Source organism: Cercospora kikuchii (assembly GCF_019650295.1).
Source record: "Cercospora kikuchii DNA, contig_00006, whole genome shotgun sequence".
Classification (NCBI taxonomy): Eukaryota; Fungi; Ascomycota; class Dothideomycetes; order Mycosphaerellales; family Mycosphaerellaceae; genus Cercospora; species Cercospora kikuchii.
The window spans coordinates 2024343-2043217 of record NW_025408587.1 but is presented as its reverse complement, the minus strand read 5'-3'; the positions used below and the strand labels follow the sequence as shown (position 1 = coordinate 2043217).

Below are 18875 nucleotides of genomic sequence, written 5' to 3'. Positions count from 1 at the left end.
CTCCTCCCCATCCCCCCCCCCCCCCCCCCCCCCCCCCCTCGGCTCCCTCAAACTCTCCACCAAAACAAACCTCGTCCCACTCCCACCCATCTCAAACAATTCCCTCACAGCATCAACCAAATCCCCCAACCTAATCCCTTCCTCCCTCCTCACAACAAACCTCTGCTCCCACTTCGGCCTCTTCCCATCATAATCCAACCACTGCACAAAAGGCGCCCTCCCCGACCCCAATTCATAAAACGTCCTCGTATACCAAAACTCCGTAAAAGGTGGACTACTAGCTAGCATTTCCCTCCATCTCGCAGTTCGGTCTAAAGTTTCAAGATATCGGAATTGCCGTTCGCTGATCTCCAATGAGAAGTTCCAGAAGCGGGGTTGAGAGGGTAAGAGGTCGTGTTGGAGAGAGGAGAGTTCAAAAGGCCAGGCGGAGCCCCAGCTGCGTTGTTGAAGGAGGAGGATTGGGATCCAGGTATTGGGTCGAGCAGGTGGGAAAGGGTGTTTGGTGTGCCATGTTTTGTGAACCTCGGTCGGGGTGTTGAGAGGTGTAGGGTGGTAGAGGAACTCGCGAATGGGAGTGGAAGTCTTGAGTAGGAGGTGCCATGTTCGGGAGGCAGTTTGGGAGAGGAGGATTGTTCGATGAGCGGCAATTTCTTGATGAGTTGTGGCGTTGGGAAGCGAGAGGAGGATGAGTTCGAGAAGTTCTGGGATGTGAAACACTTTGGAAGCTGCGTTGGGCATTTCTATTTGATATTCCATTGCTATTGTAGGGCTCATAGTAATGTAGCGGAGTAGGCACACAGACGAGTGAGGTAAAGAGCTCAATAGCGCATTTCGGCAATAGCTCTGGTCGAGCTCCGTCAATGCGCAAGCTCCAGAAATATTAGAGCTTCGGTTCGGAGGCAGATAATTAATTATGTGTATTCATTATACGAAGCCACCAACATCCTATGAGCTACATGAGCATTGCATTGCTCTCTGATATCTCGGAACATCACCAGTAAATCGATCTTGCTCCTCCTTGTCTCCCTCCCATCTATCGGCAAAGGGATCAAGCGCCATAGTCATGACCCGATCCAAGATCTCTCGGTTGCCCTTCTTTTCAACCTCAGTGATCACTTCGTCCAAGATCCACGACCTCGGGACGAAGTTGGGGTTCACGGCCTTCATTGCTGCAATGCGCTCCACACGCGCTTCTTCTGAGCTCGGCCAGTCTTCAAGTACTCTCTTGCGCCATTCGCCTAGCCACTTTGCCACACGATCTCGTGCCTGGTCCTCGTTCACACTGACAAGACCACCAAGCCCCTCGTGATGGAAGAAACGACCGGCGACTTCCTTGGCCTTCTCGTGCGTATCAATGTCAACCATGCTGATGTTGCTCAAGCGTCGGAACGTGTGGTTGAAGTCAAGCTCCAAAGCTTCGAGAGTGTCGAGCAGCTCGGAGTACAGTTCCTTGAAATCACTTTCTTTGCTCTGTTTGAGACCGAGGCGAGCCGTCATCAGACGCTTGTACTCGGCCATGAACACAGCCTTATACTCCTCGCCGACACGGTCGATAACAGTCTCTGCACGCTTGATGAGCTCATCTGCACGATCTTTGCGCACCCCCTGAGTCGCAAATTCCTCGTCATCGACCCAAGGACCAGCGCCGATAAGTTCTCCCAGCGCTTCTGCGAGGCGGACGTGATTCCACCAGATAATGCTTGGTTGGTTCTTGTACGAGTAGCGAAGCATGTGGTCGTCGTGATTAGGTGTGTAGTTGGGATCGAAGTTGTCGAGGAACGCAAAAGGCCCGAAGTCTATCGAAAGACCAAAGATAGACGTGTTGTCCGTGTTGAGCACGCCGTTCATGAAACCATAGGCTTGCCATGCTGCAACTGTCTTTGCGTTGCGACGAGCGACTTCCCTGAATAGTCGTGTATAGCGGTTCTCGGCTAGATCATCTTCCCCCTGTATCTCATCCCTGGCTACGCCTCGACTGACATCCACTACATCCTTCTCTTCTGTAGATGCCACCCGCTGGGGCAGGTTCTGCCAGCCACCAAATACATCTTCGGCGACGTAATCAGCCAGCTTCCTCAACATGTCTCGGTCGCCTCTTGACCGTGGAAGGTCGAATGTGCCAAAGCGAATCCAGCTCTCTGCAAATCGCGCAACAATTGCTGCAGGCTCTGTGGTCTCACGCCGGACCTTCTCTTCCGGGCCCAAAGTCAAGCTCAAAGCCCGAGTGGTCGGAATGCCCAGAGCATTCAGTGACTCGCTCACCACAAATTCGCGGATGCTGCTCCGTACCACAGCCTTGCCATCTGCAAAGCGTGAGTACGGGGTTTTGCCAGCGCCTTTCAACTGAATCTCATATCGTCTGTCGGTTGCGGGGTTTGTAGTCTCAAACAGCGAAATGGCTCGTCCGTCCCCAAGCTGTCCTGCCCACGAACCGAATTGATAGCCTCCATAGCATTGTGCCCAAGGATAAATGTCTTTCTCGCCTGGCTCGTCGCCGTCCAAGGTTATGATCTGTTCGCCGGCGACCGTCTTTTTGAAGTCATCCGTCTGGACGGACGCCGGGTCGATAGCCAAGTCTCTGAGCGCTGCTTTCGACACAGCGACTAGTTCGGACTGCTTGAAGGGGTCGGGTCGGACAAAGGTATATGCTGCATTCTTGACCAGTCGAGGGCCAAGCTTGGTCCTCTCGGCCTTGTGCGAGTCGGCGGGCGTTGGGTATTCGCCATCGGCAGGAAGTTTTGATGTGAAGTTGTTGCTCTTGGGCAGATCGCGGATCGAGAAGGTTTTTTGGTCGGCGGGTGGATGCGGGGGCGTCAGACTCGCCATGGTCGCTGCTGCTGTTCGATGGAGATGTGCTGTGATGGCAGGTCGTCCTGGCAGACGGAGCACTCGATGCATTCACGGCACAAGTACAATGACAAGGAGGGGAGAGCAAAGTGGCAATAGCTGACTTACTTACTGCACCAGCACCGAATCACATCCGCAGCGTCTCCGTCTATCGCGTTGATGTTGCGAGGCACGTCATATGCTGCGAACGATGTCGGCAGAAAGGAAGTCCGCCAAGCCGCACGTGGTTGTGCCGCTTGTGCAGCTTTGCCTGGCGATTCCACCGCTGCTCTTCTTCTCCCACCATCACCGACACCGACTGAGCTCACGACAGGCCACGGAGCTCTTCAACACGGCTGAATCCCTCCCGCAATGCATATGCGCCTCAAACATCTCCTCGTGCAAGCTCGGTCGCCAGGATGAATCGAGGCAACATTCCTGGCTTCTACTTTGATGAGGAGAAGAAAAAGTACTTCCAGATTACCGCCGACCATGTGGCGCCTGTCGACGCGAAACACTCCAAGACCAATGTGAAGCGCGAGAAGCAAGAGAAACGCGCTCTCAAGAAACAGAGATTTGAGGAGCGTGTAATACGCAAGCAGACCGTTAATCAGGCCAAGTCCCTGACGAGCGGGCTCTTCAAGACGACACTGCAGCGTGAGCTTGGCCATCGGACCGGCGGCTACCTCAGTGGTGTACGTGATGAAGCTCTGGTCAATGGGCTAGAGCACAAGCCACTCATTCCGCGGATCAAAGGTTTCAATTCGTATCCTGTCGTTCGAGATGCTCTGTACGCCACCGATCAGTCGAATATGCTTTTTGCGACTACACAAAACTCGGCTGCGACTTGCGTGTACTCCTACGATTGGCAAGACAATGTAAATGGCCCTCAAGACTTGGCTGCAAAATAGTAAGTCGAACATGAGTGCTTTCCTTCGAACAATCTCCTGCACGAAAAGCTGGATCTGGATCGACATCTCGTCAAGCTTGGCGCTTTCTTTCTTTCTTGCTTGTCCTGATCCGTACACAGTCCGTTGGCAGCCTTGTCCGGTAGGTTCGTGACCTTGCAGCGTTTCGATTCTACTCTGCTCTTCGTCAGCAACACCGACCACGCCATTCACTATTACCTTGGCCCCTCTCGTAGCTCGGAGCGCAACGAGAGTGCACTGTTCCCTAAAGCTACACTGCAGAATACTGTGGACACAGTACATGCCTGCGCTTTCGAGCCAGCGACGCGGAACATTGCGTTCGCAGGCACTGGTCTTCTCGTTGTCGATGGCCTGAGCCCGGGTATGTGTCTGCACGATGAAAGCACCTTGGAGCCGCCGATTGATTGTTTTTTGTGTAGGTTGGGTTGGCCGCTCCAACTTCGGAGACACAAAAGAGAGTTTTGCAGCGACTTGGCTCCAGCCAAACGTCCTTGCCTATGGTCTTGACACAGAAGTCGCCCGTGGCCCGCCTATGCACACAGTATGTCTTTGGGATGTACGAGTCGGCAGCTCACCGTCGCATGTGAATTCGTCAACCCGTTTGAAGCGCTACCATCGCATCACAGGCCTCCAAACACCAGAAAGTATCGGTCAGTATTCTATCTGCATGTTCGCAAGCCTTTTCAGCTCACCGGCCACAGATCATCAACTCCTTGTCACAACCAACAAAGACATCAATTTGTATGACCTGCGAATGCAGTCTATCACAGGACCACCGCTGTTGTCTATTCAACATACTTCTGTTGGGTCGCAGCTCGATTTCGCCGTTCGAGGAGACCTCATTGCCGCAGTGGACGCTTTATTCAGAGTCCAGGTCTTCTCGCTTCGAACCAGTCGACATTTGAAGACACTACAGCGGAACCAGTCTATGACATCACGCCCTTCACCTCTGCATTCGCTTCGATGGCAAGAGAATAGCAGAGGCTCGCCATATCTGCAGGCATGTGCGGACAGCATCGTCCATCGATGGGGTTGGCAGGTCTAGGGAATCACATGTTTAGTCGAGGAAATTGAGAATTGTAGCACTTTTGAACAGATAAATGCAGCTGTAGCAGTGGGACAAACCCCGGAGTCACATTTTATATGTACAAGTCTATCTGCTGTTTCGTGTCTGGTCATCACGTTTCATTATTACTCTCCCAAGAGTCATTTTCTCCTATGCCACACCTAACAATATGCGTGTCCTGGCTTGAAGCTTCTTGGCTTGACACCAGTGTTGTGTCCATGTTGCTCACCCGCATACTTGGGGTGCTTCTCATCATATCTCTGGTAGCCCTTCTTACCCTCACACTTCTCCCAGTTGTCCTTCTGCTCCTTGTGGTGGCCGCCATAGCCAGGCGCAGTGCCGTTGCCACCTCTCTTCTCCGAAAGACCCAAGCACTCGGCCATCTTGAAGAAGACGTCGATGGAGTTGTAGACACCACCGAAGATCTCAGAGCAAGGACCTTGAGCCCAGACTGTGACGTCGGTGAGGGAGTGGACACCCTGGTTGGCGGACTCGGGAAGGGTTCCGTTGATGATGAAGCCATTCTCGTCATCAGATGGGTTGGCGAAGTAGTTGTTCGATGCAAAGCCTGTGATGTTCGTGGCTGGGGTACGTGGACCATCCTTCTTGACCTGGAAGTTCTCGCGATGATCTGGGAATGCACCAAAACCCTGGGCGAGGGTGTAGCGTGGCTCCCAGTTGGATGGGAAGTTGGACTCGCCGTAGCGGAGATCACCAGTGTTGATGTAGCCAGAGAGACCAGAGCGTTCGTAGATTCCGACGGCGTTGCGCTTCTCGCGGTCTTCCGTCTTCTCGTTGAGGTACTTGGTGTCCACGTTGCCGAAGACATCGAAACCGTGACCGTGGTCAGCGGTGACGACGATCAGAGTGTCCTTGTAGGCATCGATCTCTTTGAGGTGCTCAATGGAGTGCTTGATGGTGTCGTCAAGCTCGAGGAGCTCGGCAAGAGCACGATCGTAGTCCAAGACGTGCATCATCTTGTCGACGGATGCGGCCTCAGACATGATGAACCAACCCTTGTCACCGGCACGGTTGTTAAGAATATCGATTGCCTTGACGGTCATCTCCTTCAAGCCAGGTTGATCCGCGGCGGACTCGCCATTGCACAGAGGAGACTCGGTCTTGTTGAGGTTGTCAGTGTAGACGTTACGGTCCAGCCACTTCGCCATGTTGGACTGAGAAAAGATTCCGAGTGTCTTCTCGTTGCTAGATGTGGCTTCCAAGCCAGTCTTGTTGTAGACAACATTGTAGCCAGCCTCAGCAAAAACCTCGTAGTAGTCAAGATCCTGGTATGTCTCGCCGCCGTTTTCTGGGCTGCAGAAGTTCTCAGCACCTCCACCGAAGAGGACATCTGGTCCATCCCACTCGGTCCAGGTGTAGTTGACAATGCCGTTGACGAAAGAGTCAATGACGGCGCCGTACTCGCCACGGTCGCGGGTGTGAGCAGTCAAAGCTGCTGGCGTAGCATCGGCGATGAATGCGGTGGAGACGATTCCAACATGACCACCGACCAAACGGTGGAAGATCTCAGCAATCGACTCTACCTTAGGATCATCGAATGGATCTGGAGAGGTGTCGCCGTAGACACCAAGCGCATTGACAACTGACTTGTGGCCAGTGTACAGTGCAGTGGCAGAGTTTGCCGAGTCCGTGATATAAGTATCAATGGAATGTGTCATCTGGTGTCCAATGGTAGGGAACTTGTCGAGGGCCATAGTGCTCTGGTAGCGTCCATTGACCGTCTTGTGCGCAATCAAGCGGGCAGCAGTAACCATGTTCGTGGTCATACCATCTCCAATGAAGAGAAGAATATTCTTGGTCTTGCGGACCTGCTCAATGTCGCGGACGAGCCAGTTGGCAGTGGTGTTGGTGCCATTGTTGTATGTCAGAACTGCAGTGTACTCGCCCGGCTCGTAAAGAGCAACTCGGCGCCACGCCTTCGAAGCAACATTGACGGCGGACGGTGTCTCGGCATCCAGAGCAAACAGATCCTCGTACCAGCTGAAGTCCCACTTCTCGATCTCAGGCTCTTGAAGTTGGAAGTATTCGGTCACAGGCCTCGCTGCCCCACCATCTTTGCTAATCGTGAGGGTGAAGTCCTCGTCCGGAATGCCATTGGTAGCTTCCGAGCCATTGACTGGAGCGTGGATCTCGACACGAATGTCAAAGTATTGTCCAGCAAGGAAATCTTGCTGGTCTGGTGGAATCACGCATCCCAGCGTAGGGCCTTAGCGACAAGGGCAAGAAGTCAGCACAGCCTCAATCGCCCAAGAAATGGCCCGGAAGCTTACAGGTGCCAAAACGCTGGAAAGTCTGGGCTCCAACGATCGATACCAGCCCAGCAGCAGCTGCAGATAATCTAGTGAACGACTTCATGATGGCCAATTGCAGTCGCCTGCGCTGTCAAAAGAGCTCAACCTTGATGGAGGGACACTTGCAGCTGGCCAAATTTATATACGGCGGGACCTAAACCACTCTGTACCTGCAGAAGCAAGCTCTCAGACAGCTTACTGCAATTTGCAGCTCGCTAATAACGCCGTGGAACCGGCGCTCCATCGTGGCACCCCGTAGCGAATCTAGCGATGGAGGACGTGGGAAAGAAAATACACGCCGCCGACGACAATGAGGATGAACAAGCATGCTTCCCGGCCGTATAGTTCAGCGCTGCATAGCTTAAGCGCACCTCGTGCAGATGCAAGCCTTGTCAATGGCCAGGACGGTGGTGCGGCGCGGGCGAATGCTTGGACGACCTGCCTATTCAATGCGTGCCAAGAGACAAAGTCTTGGGTGCAGAAGAGCTAGGTATGTTGTCTGGCGGCATGAAGCGGTGGTAGCATCAGAGGTCAGCACAACGTGCATGAACCATGGTATTTGAGTGGTCCTCCGCGCGCCGTTCTGAGAAAAACGCAGCGCGGTTCTCACCGAACTCCTCTTTGCCAAGAAGCGTGGTGGAATACCTCCAGCATGGATACGGCCTACCCCTCGCGTGTCCTGCGCGTGGGAATCGGCATGTCTTCTAGATCTGTGATCAATGACCGAGACCTCCACGGCACCCTAGGCCGATGCTATCATACACTTACGCGAGGGACGCACGTGGGAACTGGTTTAACTGATTAAGTTTGTAGATTGTCATGTCTTCGTATCATCGTCTCGGTACACCAGCGCCGCGCTGTACTTCACTGGCAGCTTTCAGCGCCACCGCCCATTTTCCACAAATACGCCCAGAAATATGCTGCAGGCTATAAGACAACTATTAACTGCAGGTTTAAAAACAAAAGATGCCAATTCTGGACAGCTCGATTCAGAAGCTGCCAAATCCATCGGACGGGACGATGTTGCGGATACCACGTCGCCATTGGCCATCATCTGGCCGCGGATGATCGCCAGTAAACCAGTTCGAGCACATCCGTCTCCAGGCGTCTTCTTCTGTTCTTTGAAGGTCGATGAAGCGTAGACCAATGTCAAATTCTTCGTGGAAGTTCTCCGCTGGGGCTGCGGCATTAATGATTGGACTTCCCATGCCACTGATATTTTGTCCAGCTGCTGGGGTGTTCTCATCTTTGAGATCTTCGATGCCAGCAAATGCATCTTCCTCGTCCTCAACATCCGTGGCCGACGGCGAAAATTGCCCAGAGACATCGCGGCCGCCTTTTACCTTCAGCCACTTCATCTGTTGAGGGTCGTACACCATGCCGTTTTGGACCTGGATGTTGAACCCGCTGCCGGTGGCGACATGGGAGATCAGCGCTGGCCGTGAAGGCGAGGTGTTCGATCGTTGGTGGCCGCGCTCCACGCGCTCCATGTAAGACGAACGTGGCCGGAGTTGTGGGGTCGGCGTGTCCAATGGTGGGAGGTCGAATTCGCGCAGGGTGTTCTCATTGCCTTCCCAGCGAAGAGTTTGAGGATTGTATACCATGCCCTTCTCACCTGTTCTTTGTTAGCGTTTGTTGCAGCAGTCAAGGAAGAGCGCCGAGAACTTACTCTTCGCCACGTGTGACCCGATCCCGGCGATGAGGCCTGGTCTGCGTGTGCTTTTCTGGCGCTGTGCATTGGGACTGGAGAACGGACTCCTTGCCGCGACTTGGGCTTTCCAATTTGTGGTCAAAGGTTGAAGTGGGCCCTCACTCCGCGGCCTCGGCTGATTTGCCAGTCGCGTTTCCCGGGCAATCCTACTTGCAGCAGTGTCGCGCAGATAGCTCGGTGTTGCGGTAGGAGCATCATGGAAGCCCCTCGTCGGACTTGCAGGAGTCCTAGGTGGAGCGGGAGTCATTATTCTATCTGGCACGACTGTTATGGCGGAATTGCGTTTGCTGGCATCAGAGACTTCAGAGCGACTTTGTGTTCGCCGAAGGGTGCTCTGCTTGGGCGGGCCACGTCCGACAGGCTGTCTGACATATTTGCTCTCTTTGCTTGCTGAGGTCGGCAAGTCATCGAATATTTCGAGCTCGTTACCGTCACCAAAATGCCGTTTCTTTATCGGCTTCGTCAAAGTGTGCTTGGCAGCAGCTTGCCTCACAAGAGCAGCGGGTGCTACATTCTCCCTTTGCCTTGATGTCCGTGATGGTGTATCTGGAGCTATTTGGTTCGAGAGCCTCGAGCTGGGCCGTGGTGGCGGAGGTGATTGCGCGCCCTGTCTGCTGGGGTCCGATTCTCGACGTAGATGGTAGGGCATGACACGATGTGCAGTAACATGAGAAGATTGCAGATTTGATACGCCTGCGGGCAGGAATGGCACTGATGGCTTGGAGAACGACCCGTGACTCGACTGGTTGCGCAAAGCTGGCATCGATCGTTTCGAGCGGAGCAACTGCGCACTGGTAGTGGTAGGTCCTCTCCTATTTCGCAGCCCTGGGGAGTCGCCATTTTCAAACACTGGATCCAAACGTGACGTTTGTCGAGTACCCGACACCGGTCGCGGGATATGTGATCTGGAGAACACAGGTTTGTTCGTCTGTTTGTCGTGGAAGTTCAGTGTGGTCGCAGGGCGTTGGGCTGATGGCGGCGGCCTGGTAGACTTCACCTGAACATTCCGATTCGTGGTACGTTTCCGCACGTTCAGTACCTCGCCGTCTCCCAGATCAAGGTCGTCGAGGAAATCATCATGATCGTCAGGTTCCAGCTTTGACTTCTTGTGCGTCTTCATCGTTGGCTCCTGTTCAGTAATAGCAGAACTAGGCTGCGACCGGTCTGAAAGTTCTGCATCTGCAGCACGTCGCTTCTTTAGCATTTCTTGAAAGTCCATGGGTCCTTCGGGAATGTCAAGTCCACCTAAGTCGTCGACCTCACTGTCTGCGGTTGCAGAACCTAGACTAGGACTCATCACTGATGCAGAGCCGCTGCGGGCTCTAGTCTCGCGTTTTCCTGCAAAGCGAATGCCCAAGCTTCCTTCAAGGTCTTCGTCGAAGTCATCGAAGCCTTCCTCGACCATGTCCGCCGAGTCTTCGGTCCTAGGCTTCAGTTGCAGCGGCCGGTCTGACATTTCGAGATCATTCTCCCAGTCATGCTCGATCTTCTGCTTCGACTTCTTCTTGCCCAGTCGTTTGATGGTGCCACCAAGAAGAGCGCTGGTGGGTACGTTTTCGGGCAGGGGGATACCCGCCTGCTTTGCAGACTCAATGGCTTGGACGGTGCTCTGCTCGTCGTTCGGTGTGATGACCACGTTCCAGTCCTCATCGCCAGCCACCGACTCCGAGCGGGTGCTCATCCGCGAGGACATACTGAGAGGGCCAGTGCCGATGCTCGCGCTGCCGAACGCGTGGAACTGGCCCTCGAACTCATCGTCCTCCCATTGCTCGACCGCCATGATTGTGTGTCAGGAGGGCGGCGTGCCCAGTGTCGCGGTCGAGAGCGGCGCTACATGCGCGTGAGGGAAGCCGGGAGAGCGGAGGCGCGGACGGTGGGCTGGTAGAGCGGTTCATGCGGTTGGTGTCGCTGCCGGTGTGGGAGTACTTTGTACGTCGTCGGTCACCCATCGGCCAGAGGCTGGCAGCGGCCGCTAAAAGAGGGAAGGCGCCGTCCGCGCGTGTTCCGCGACCAAGGTGCGCGACCCTGACCACACACTGACCACACACTGACCACTTACCCTCACACTCGGCTGCCACACGATCAATCTCCCGGTTCGAGTGCACAGTTCTACAGTTGACCACGAAAGACGCGTCGCGATCGAAAATTCTGAAGTTGCATAGCAACGGCTTACGGCCAATATCGCACATGTAGATCAGGGCAGCTTCTGTCGCGTCTTCTTGCTAGCACGGCGGCGGGTCCGCAAGGCGGCAGGCCAGGCGGCGACACCAGCACGAGCACTCAGCAAAATTCTAAAACCACCTGACTGTGCGCAGCTTTACACCGCTGACACTCATTTCTGCTCGCCTTCGTCGCCCGCGGAAGACAGTAGTCGCGTGCACCGCGTCGTTGCTAATCGCCGAACAATAGCCTTGACCATGGCACCTCCGCCAAAGCACGTCCTTCGCCTGCGTAGGACGGACAACAAGTCGGCGCACTTCCTCGTTCACGTCGCGCAGGAGGGGCGTAACGAGCTGGACCTGAAGCTCATTGGCACAGACAGGTCAGAGTTATATGTCGCGTCCCTGACTGCAGCCGACACGAAGTCCTATCACGACCGCAATTTTAATGGATCCGAGGAAGACTTTCAGACCCTGCTCAAGTTCTCTCTCCTGCACTATCGATCAGACGCTATTTTGCCGGCCTCCCTGCACGGCGTGGAGACTGTTGCCGCGATTAATGGCCCCACTGCCTCGATCACTATCCGCAAGAATGTCGACGGCATTACCCAGCGACTCGGCACCATTCATTTGCAGGAGAACACGAGCCATACCGAGATTGATACCTTCGACTGGGTGGAGGCCGCGACTGCCGAAGCAGATGAGCTCCGTTCCCAGTTAGACGGATTGCAAATCTCCGTCGAGTCACAGAAGAATTCGGTCGCTAAGCTGACCACGGAACTGGACATGCTGCTTAGAGCTAAGAAGGCACATGAGGACGATCTGTTAAGCAAGTTCGCTGCTCTTCTGAATGCCAAGAAGCTAAAGATCCGAGATCAACAGAGGCTCCTGAATGGCGCTCACATTGACCCTGTCTCTGCTACAGAGGTGAGTAATGCGAGGTCGTCCAGGACAACCAGGAAAGCTGGTGCCTCTCGCAGTGGCAAAAGGAAAGCCAAGGCGACGCCCTCGCGTGCGATGGGTGAAGAGCAGTCGGACCCAGAGGGTGCTATCGCCGAGGAGGACCACACGATGAATGGTTCTGAGGTAGATACTCCGCGTCACGATCAAGTTACGCCGGAACCGGACGACGCAGATGCCGCAATGGAAACAGAAGATGAGGAAGTGTCTAAGCCAGCCGCTGGCGCGAGGAGGTCACAGAGTACTCAAGAGCGATGGAAAGAACGAATTGACGTTGATGAAAAGAAATCCTCGGCTGAAGACACGAATACCAGGAAGCTGCCATCGAGAGCAGCCAAAGGCTCTATATCACCAGTAGCAGCGGATGTTGACGACGAGGACGAAGAAACGGATGACGAATTATGAGTGATATCGACAGGTAGCGTGTCCAGCTTTCCATATGCGTACATTTCAATTCCTTCCACTTTGTGGTGTGGTTGTTCATCATGCACCAATGCGGCAATTGCTGCAGGGGTTGATCTGCGTAGTACCGCTTGTACAACAGCGGAAGAACCGAGTGGACGGTACGTGTTACGGTGCTGCGAACATGTCTCGAGGACAGTAGTATAGGCGGTAGGACTGTGAATGACGCGCCGCATTATGCTCGATGGCGCATGGAGCGAAGGAGTGAGTGACGGCCTCTTGTCAGCCTTACAGCTAAGCTCCAAGCCAGTGGTGGAGCGGAACGTCGGAGGCTAGAGTTTGAGAGTTGCGCGATTGCGGTTCGTCCAGCGAGTGACGAGCGATTCCTCTCCATGTCATTGCTGTCATGCTCCTTCGTATTGTCGGACATTGTACTCATCACCCGCGTCTGAACAAGCCCGCATTATTGTCGCGCGCCCTCTCAGCGCCATTGTTGCCATTGTTGCCGCAGCGCCCTGCCCGGCCCACGCGAGACCCTCGTTTCTTCCGCAAAACCTCATCACCACGACCGCGTCCGACTTCCACTGGCTGCCGCCGCGCCGACCCACGTCCCTCGCGCAACCCACCGCGAGCTTCTGCTAGCTACGGTTTCACTCCAGTCGCTTGCGACAACGTCACCTCGGCCACCACCATTCGTCGCGCACCCATGCTGCGATTGCGATGATCGCCCGCTTGCGATAACATGCAAGACAAGCAAAAATGGATTCCCAACAGAGAGGAGCAAGCCGACCTCGAGGCCATCGATGCCGAGCTGCAGCGCATGCGCGAGCACATCACGACCGATCCCTATGTTATGACCATTCCACAGGACGTTGAGCCGCGCTACCACCACCACTACGAGGCGCAGGCGAAACAATGGCTGTACAGCACGCCCTTCAATGAAGGCGAGCACGAGGCTACGCAGTACCTGACCTTCCACTACCACGAGCCAGGCAAGGGCATGTACATGTTGCACAACAGCCGGCCCATCGGTGAGCCCAGCGCAAATGGTCATCGGGACAAAGCACGACCGGGAACGGGCGCGAACACACCAAGTGGCGGCGTTAAGAAGACAATCAGCTTCAGCGCATACAAGAAGGGGAAGCAGACGGGAGACACTGCAACGCCTGAGCGAGGCGCCGCAACGAACGACGATGTGCCAGCAAAGCAGCCAGCAGTGAAAGGACCTATCGAGCGAGTGAAGGCTGAGACGCAGGAAACGCTGGCAGCAGTGGCGGAGGAGACAGAGGACATCCAAAAGATGCAGAAAGAGAAGTCGCCAGAACAGGGAGATCTGAAGCGGAAGAGAGACCAGAAAGATGAAGGGCTGCAGCAAGTCGAGAAGAAGTCAGAGGGCGAGTCGGCGCCCAGCAGTAAGAAGCACAAGATAGAGACCGCGCCCCGAGCGATCGCAGGCTCACAGGATGCAAAGCCTTCGGAGTTACCGAAAGAAAGCAAGCTCGTTGACGGCGACAAGCACGAAGCAGAGTCTGGTCTTCCGCCACGCCTTTCACCAGGTATGCCACCGCGACTGTCCCCCGGCCTTCCTGCGAAATTGTCACCTCTGCACCCAACAGCGACACCTCCTGTGCCCGCGAACCAACAGGGTCAACAGGACGCTGCCAAGATTCCAGAAAAGCTCCCTTCGAGGCTTTCGCCATCGATTCCAGAGAACATCGCCAAAGCACTCAAAGCCCGCGCCATCTCCTCAAAACCCGCCCCTTCAAGTACGATCCACAAAGACAAGGACAACAAACTGACACCACTGAAAAAGTCCGATGGAATTACGAAGCACAAATCCCCTGTACCACGCAACGGTCATCGTGCCAGATCCGGCAGTCCGTCGGCTCCATCTGAGGGTGATGCCAAAGCTGTGGCGGCGGAAGCCAGACCTCGTGGCAAGAGCCCACCACCATCGCAGGACGAGGAGATTGTAGTTGCCAAGGTCTCCAAAGCGAAGTTGGCCGAAAAGGTTGAGACTGCAGAGAAGCCGCGGCTGCTTGTTCGCCTCAAGTTCAGACGAGCGCGCAGAGACGACATTCTTCGGATATTGAAGATGCGCTCTAAACCAGACAAGAGCATGCTTGTCCCAACGCCTTCGGCGGCAGAGCCTGCAATATTCGCAAAGCCATCTGATAAGCGGAATGATGACCGCAAAGAGGACGCGACAAAAGTAAAGGGAGTTGCGCAGAAGGTTGGACCTGCTAAGAAGAAGGAGAAGGCGGCTGTTGAAGAAACGCCAGAGAAGCATGCCGAGAAGACAGTTCCCAAGCCACCGGAAAAGCGGCCGGTGAAAGCATCAGAAAAGGCGACTTCGCCAAAACGAAAAGCCGAAGACGACAAGCAGGGCCCGGCTGCTAAGCGCAAGAAACTAGAGCCAAGCGATGCACGGAGGGAACCATCAACACCAGCACAGCGCGATGCGGAATCCCCAGCTGCTCCAAAATCAGGACAGCATAACACACCTGGAACACGTAAAGATATTCTATCCCAAGCAATGCGGCGGGAACAGTCACAGGACAGCAACGCCACGCACACTCCTCCAGCAACATCTAGTACGCCAAGCGTCGCAGGCAATTTGCAGACTAATGGCATCAGCAGGCCACCTTCCAGTCAGCCGAGCAGTAAGACGCCGAGGCAGAATGCTTTCGAGGTGGAGCAGAAGCGCTGGGAAACCTTGGGTCGGGAGCTGAAGCACGCCGCGACTGCCCACCTGAACCATTCGCAGACTTCAGTGGACCAGAAATTGGCCGCCGTCAAGTCCTTGGAGTCCTTCCTCTGCTATATGTTGGCTTTCACATGTGCGGATGAGGCTGCTGCCGCTGCAGACCCTAGGCAGGTGCCACCGTATAGGATCTGGCGCAGTCTCAACGGTTTGTATGCTTTTGTCAAGCGCACCACTGACGCATATCTGCCTTTGAGTGGTTTGATCTGTTCATTGGGCGTGGTGTACAATTCTCGCATTCTGGAAATCAGCACTGTCATTGCAGATCCGCCTAATCAGCAAACACTCGTCGATGTGACGCTATTGCTGCAGAGAGCTGCTGTAGGAGCAGACGAGAAGCTTGACATCGATGCACTGCAGGAATGCTTCCCACGGTGCTGGAAAGAAAGGGCAAAGAAGATGCCCGCGAATGATAAGCTAGATCCAACGAAGCTCGGTGGACAGTACAAGCTCCCTCTGGGACCCGCCACAACACCTGTGCGCGCAGCTCGAGCTGGTCATGCAATGTTACGAGAATGGATGGACCGAGAGAAGATCGATTACAGCTTGAAGTTGAAGCTCTAAGGGTGAGCTACGTTTGAATAGCGAAGTAATGGCGTTTAGGGAAACGGCTAGAAAGCGAAGTCCGACGCAGATCGGCAGAATACGGCATTGTGATTGAACGGACGAACACGGCGGAGGCTAAATGTTTTGGTTTGTGAGCTCGATCTTTGCATCTTGAGCCGAATGACGATATACCCCCGATAGCAATTGTGAGCTACAGGACCTTTCTACGTCTTCAATAATGAGAGGGCATGAATATGAAATCATGTTTGGAAACTGCGTGTTCCTTCCTTTTCCTTCCCGTCGATGCTATATGCTCCTACCCACTAGTGCTGTCGTGGTACTGCTGATACCATGACTTATGACAGGAACGAATTGCGAGACACTTCCCATTCGCTGTCGAAGAAGCCCATCACATGCACGCCCTCGAGGCCCTTTGCCAACATTCTTTGATCAGTGACCAGCCAATCTGGTTGAGCAGTTCCCGGTATCATCGGCACCAATCTCGCCGCAACCTCTAAACTTGCTTCATCGATACCCCAAACGACCAGTTCTAAACGCTCATGTGGCAACGGCCGAAGGAATATGGCAGCTACCCCGTACCCACCATCATCTGTATATTCGGCAGGCAGATCAAAGGAGTTTCGAATCGAAATCCGTCCGTTCTGTATCTTAATTGCAAAATCTGTAGAAAGTCCAGCTGGAAGATCGTCGCCAATGGCTACACTGATAATGTTTCCTGTCGCTTGAACAGCTGCATCGTAGTCGGATGTGATGGCAGTATCGGCCGCGAAATACTGACACAGATTGCGTGAGATCTGAAGTGCGATGTGTCTTGCTTCCGGCGAATGCTCGACTATTTGGAAGACGCCTTGCGTGCGAAGAATTGAGTCCAGTTGACCAAGCTGTCGGCCAAGTCGTGAGAGCTTAGTGGATGCTGGATTGTCAGGCGTCGCTTGTTCGATGCTCCATTCGCCCTTGAGTCTCAACACTATCCAATTCGTGCCGTTCCCGAGCCGCGGTAAGTCTAGACGCTGACTATCCAGAATCACGCCAGAGCAGTCGCCGAAGTACGATGGTATCTGAAGCATCCTAATGTTGGTCGTTCGCAGGGTGCAGCTTCTCGCCGCAGCATCGTACAGCATTTCAGCATGGCCTAGCTGCCCAGGAGTAGTAAGCTGCAATACCTTCACCCCAAACTTTGGACCAGTGTCGGCTGGTGATGCTACCGTGAGCGTAAAATTGCACAAGCTGCTGCGGGTATTTTTAAGCCGGAGTGATTCAAGTTGCTCTTGGTAGAACGCTCGTAGTGGATCCGTTGTGAAAACGCCTTCCCAGAAGTGCGGAAAGCCTGGCCACTCTATATATGTACTGTTTGCCCCTGCCTCATGGATGTATTGATGCATAGATCTTGAATGATATGCTGGGACATTGTCGTCTGCACCTCCGTGTTGTTGGAGAACTGGTATATCCTTTGCGTTTGAAAGGAGCAATTCGTGTCTATAGCTATTCAGCGAGGCTTGCACAACGGCTGTCCTGCTGGGGTCTGCAATTTGCCAGAACGTGTAGGGCACGTAGTTCTGTATCGATGAGTATCCGCTCAGTGGAGCGGCCGCGATGATGTTGTCTGGATGATGGAGAAGTGTGTACCAGGTGCCTTGCCCGCCATTGCTATGCCCTGCCACCAGCCACTTCTCGACGTCTACGCCGGGCCCCTCCCATTCATTGTGCTGAATCCAATTGATGATCATTTTTAGCGCAGCCTGAACATCTGGAAATCCCCAAGCATGCCAGTCATCGCCGCTCCATGGCGTGCCGCCGGTGGGTAGCAGCACCCAGGCCGCGAGATCTGGTAAAGGCTGCAGAGCGAGGCGAACAGAGTCCCATTCAGCTTCGACACCCGCACCGTGTAGACCCAACAGTACAGGCAGCGAGTCGTTCTTCTGCGCGGCTTCAATAGCATTCGCGGATGGCGGTCGAAGAATTGCATATGACACAATTCCAGATGGGTGAAGAAAGGTTACCTTGTGCGGTTCACCTACACGTCGATGCACGACATCAGCAAGAACTGTCAAAGATATCCCATATAGCCCGCCACGTCTAATTTTGAAGTCCAATCTGATCTGCCAGTCCGTTCTAACGCAATCGACACGGAAAGCTATGGGTCGGGACTGTCCAGGTACAAGGCGAATTTCAGTTTCAGAGAGCATCTCTGCTAAGCAGGCGTTGTGCGTGGCTTCTACTGCGTAAACATAGATGTCCACATCATCGTCATTGCGAAGCACGACCGATGCCCAGGGGCTGGCCAAGTGGGAGCCTTCAGCAAATTCGAGCACGTCTGATATGAGGACTCCGTTTTGTCGTTCCAGCCTTGGATGCAGGCCGGCCCACGTTCCTGCGAGGGCTAGGTCGACCCGTAGAGAAGGTCTTTCGACGCCGCCCATCGACCTGACATCGCGCACTAGTCGAATGTCAAGGCGGTGACGACCTGGCTCAAGTCGTAGTGTCGGGAGAGCTCTGCCATAGCTGTAGAAGTCGCCACCAACATAGCGAACGTCGTCGAGCACAAACTCAAGGATCTGGGGCGTGTGCAGTGTCAATAGCTTGACTGCTCCGGGCTGCACAACAATTTCGCCTCGGAGCCAGGCCTGCCATTGGTACGCAACCCAGCCATAAACGTTACGTAGGCTCTCCCAATCAACATTGTTGAAGTCTACCATGAGCTCCACGCCAGTGTGTGCATTGTCTGGCTGTGTGAGGTTACCGGAAATGGCCTTCCAGCCTACAGTGCCATTCACTGCCAGTGAGCTTGGGAATGCGGCATTCTCGTCATACTGTAGCGACCGAAATCCGCCATGGTGCTCGAATGGATCAGCTCCCCATAAGGCTTCTAATCCTCATTCAGTATCATCCGTCATAACAAGATGGCATTCATCGCACCTCGCGTGCCGACCTGAAATGGGCCCAAGACAGACCAGTCCTCCGAGAACCGGTACTGGAGCGATTGGGCATTGGCAGCAGGCTCGTTCAAGGCTGCCTGCAGCGGGACTCTATAGCCCGCCAGCAGCGAGTACAGGCTACTGATGAGCAGCATGAGAACTCTGGCACGATGCGGAAGGCCCAGTCAGGACCGAGGCGCAAGTTGTCATTGGACGCGTGGTGGTGATGTGTCGCTGAGGCGTCGTCCCGAAGTCCGAGAGACA

At 54.5% G+C, this 18875-nt stretch overlaps 7 protein-coding genes across 7 annotated transcripts; 3 read left to right on the top strand and 4 right to left on the bottom strand.

Moving 5' to 3' along the window:
- Positions 1–945: 945 nt before the first annotated feature.
- Positions 946–2826, bottom strand: CKM354_000972000 (uncharacterized protein; the record flags this gene model as incomplete). The annotated part of the gene is made up of 1 exon (XM_044805152.1): positions 946–2826. The coding sequence occupies one exon, from the start codon at positions 2824–2826 to the stop codon at positions 946–948; it is 1881 nt and encodes a 626-aa protein (XP_044661087.1).
- Positions 2827–3245: 419 nt separating this feature from the next.
- CKM354_000971900 (uncharacterized protein) lies at positions 3246–4800 on the top strand (the record flags this gene model as incomplete). The annotated part of the gene is made up of 4 exons (XM_044805151.1): positions 3246–3736; positions 3857–4116; positions 4175–4405; positions 4457–4800. 4 exons carry the CDS (start codon positions 3246–3248, stop codon positions 4798–4800), a joined length of 1326 nt encoding a protein of 441 aa, XP_044661086.1.
- A 182-nt stretch (positions 4801–4982) lies between these two features.
- On the bottom strand, positions 4983–7197 carry CKM354_000971800 (uncharacterized protein; the record flags this gene model as incomplete). Its single annotated transcript, XM_044805150.1, has 2 exons — positions 4983–7048; positions 7113–7197. 2 exons carry the CDS (start codon positions 7195–7197, stop codon positions 4983–4985), a joined length of 2151 nt encoding a protein of 716 aa, XP_044661085.1.
- Positions 7198–8122: 925 nt separating this feature from the next.
- On the bottom strand, positions 8123–10624 carry CKM354_000971700 (uncharacterized protein; the record flags this gene model as incomplete). The annotated part of the gene is made up of 2 exons (XM_044805149.1): positions 8123–8748; positions 8803–10624. The coding sequence occupies 2 exons, from the start codon at positions 10622–10624 to the stop codon at positions 8123–8125; spliced, it is 2448 nt and encodes an 815-aa protein (XP_044661084.1).
- Positions 10625–11261: 637 nt separating this feature from the next.
- On the top strand, positions 11262–12368 carry CKM354_000971600 (uncharacterized protein; the record flags this gene model as incomplete). Its single annotated transcript, XM_044805148.1, has 1 exon — positions 11262–12368. The coding sequence occupies one exon, from the start codon at positions 11262–11264 to the stop codon at positions 12366–12368; it is 1107 nt and encodes a 368-aa protein (XP_044661083.1).
- Positions 12369–13107: 739 nt separating this feature from the next.
- Positions 13108–15693, top strand: CKM354_000971500 (uncharacterized protein; the record flags this gene model as incomplete). The annotated part of the gene is made up of 1 exon (XM_044805147.1): positions 13108–15693. One exon carries the CDS (start codon positions 13108–13110, stop codon positions 15691–15693), a length of 2586 nt encoding a protein of 861 aa, XP_044661082.1.
- A 338-nt stretch (positions 15694–16031) lies between these two features.
- On the bottom strand, positions 16032–18766 carry CKM354_000971400 (uncharacterized protein; the record flags this gene model as incomplete). The annotated part of the gene is made up of 2 exons (XM_044805146.1): positions 16032–18562; positions 18613–18766. The coding sequence occupies 2 exons, from the start codon at positions 18764–18766 to the stop codon at positions 16032–16034; spliced, it is 2685 nt and encodes an 894-aa protein (XP_044661081.1).
- Positions 18767–18875: the final 109 nt, after the last annotated feature.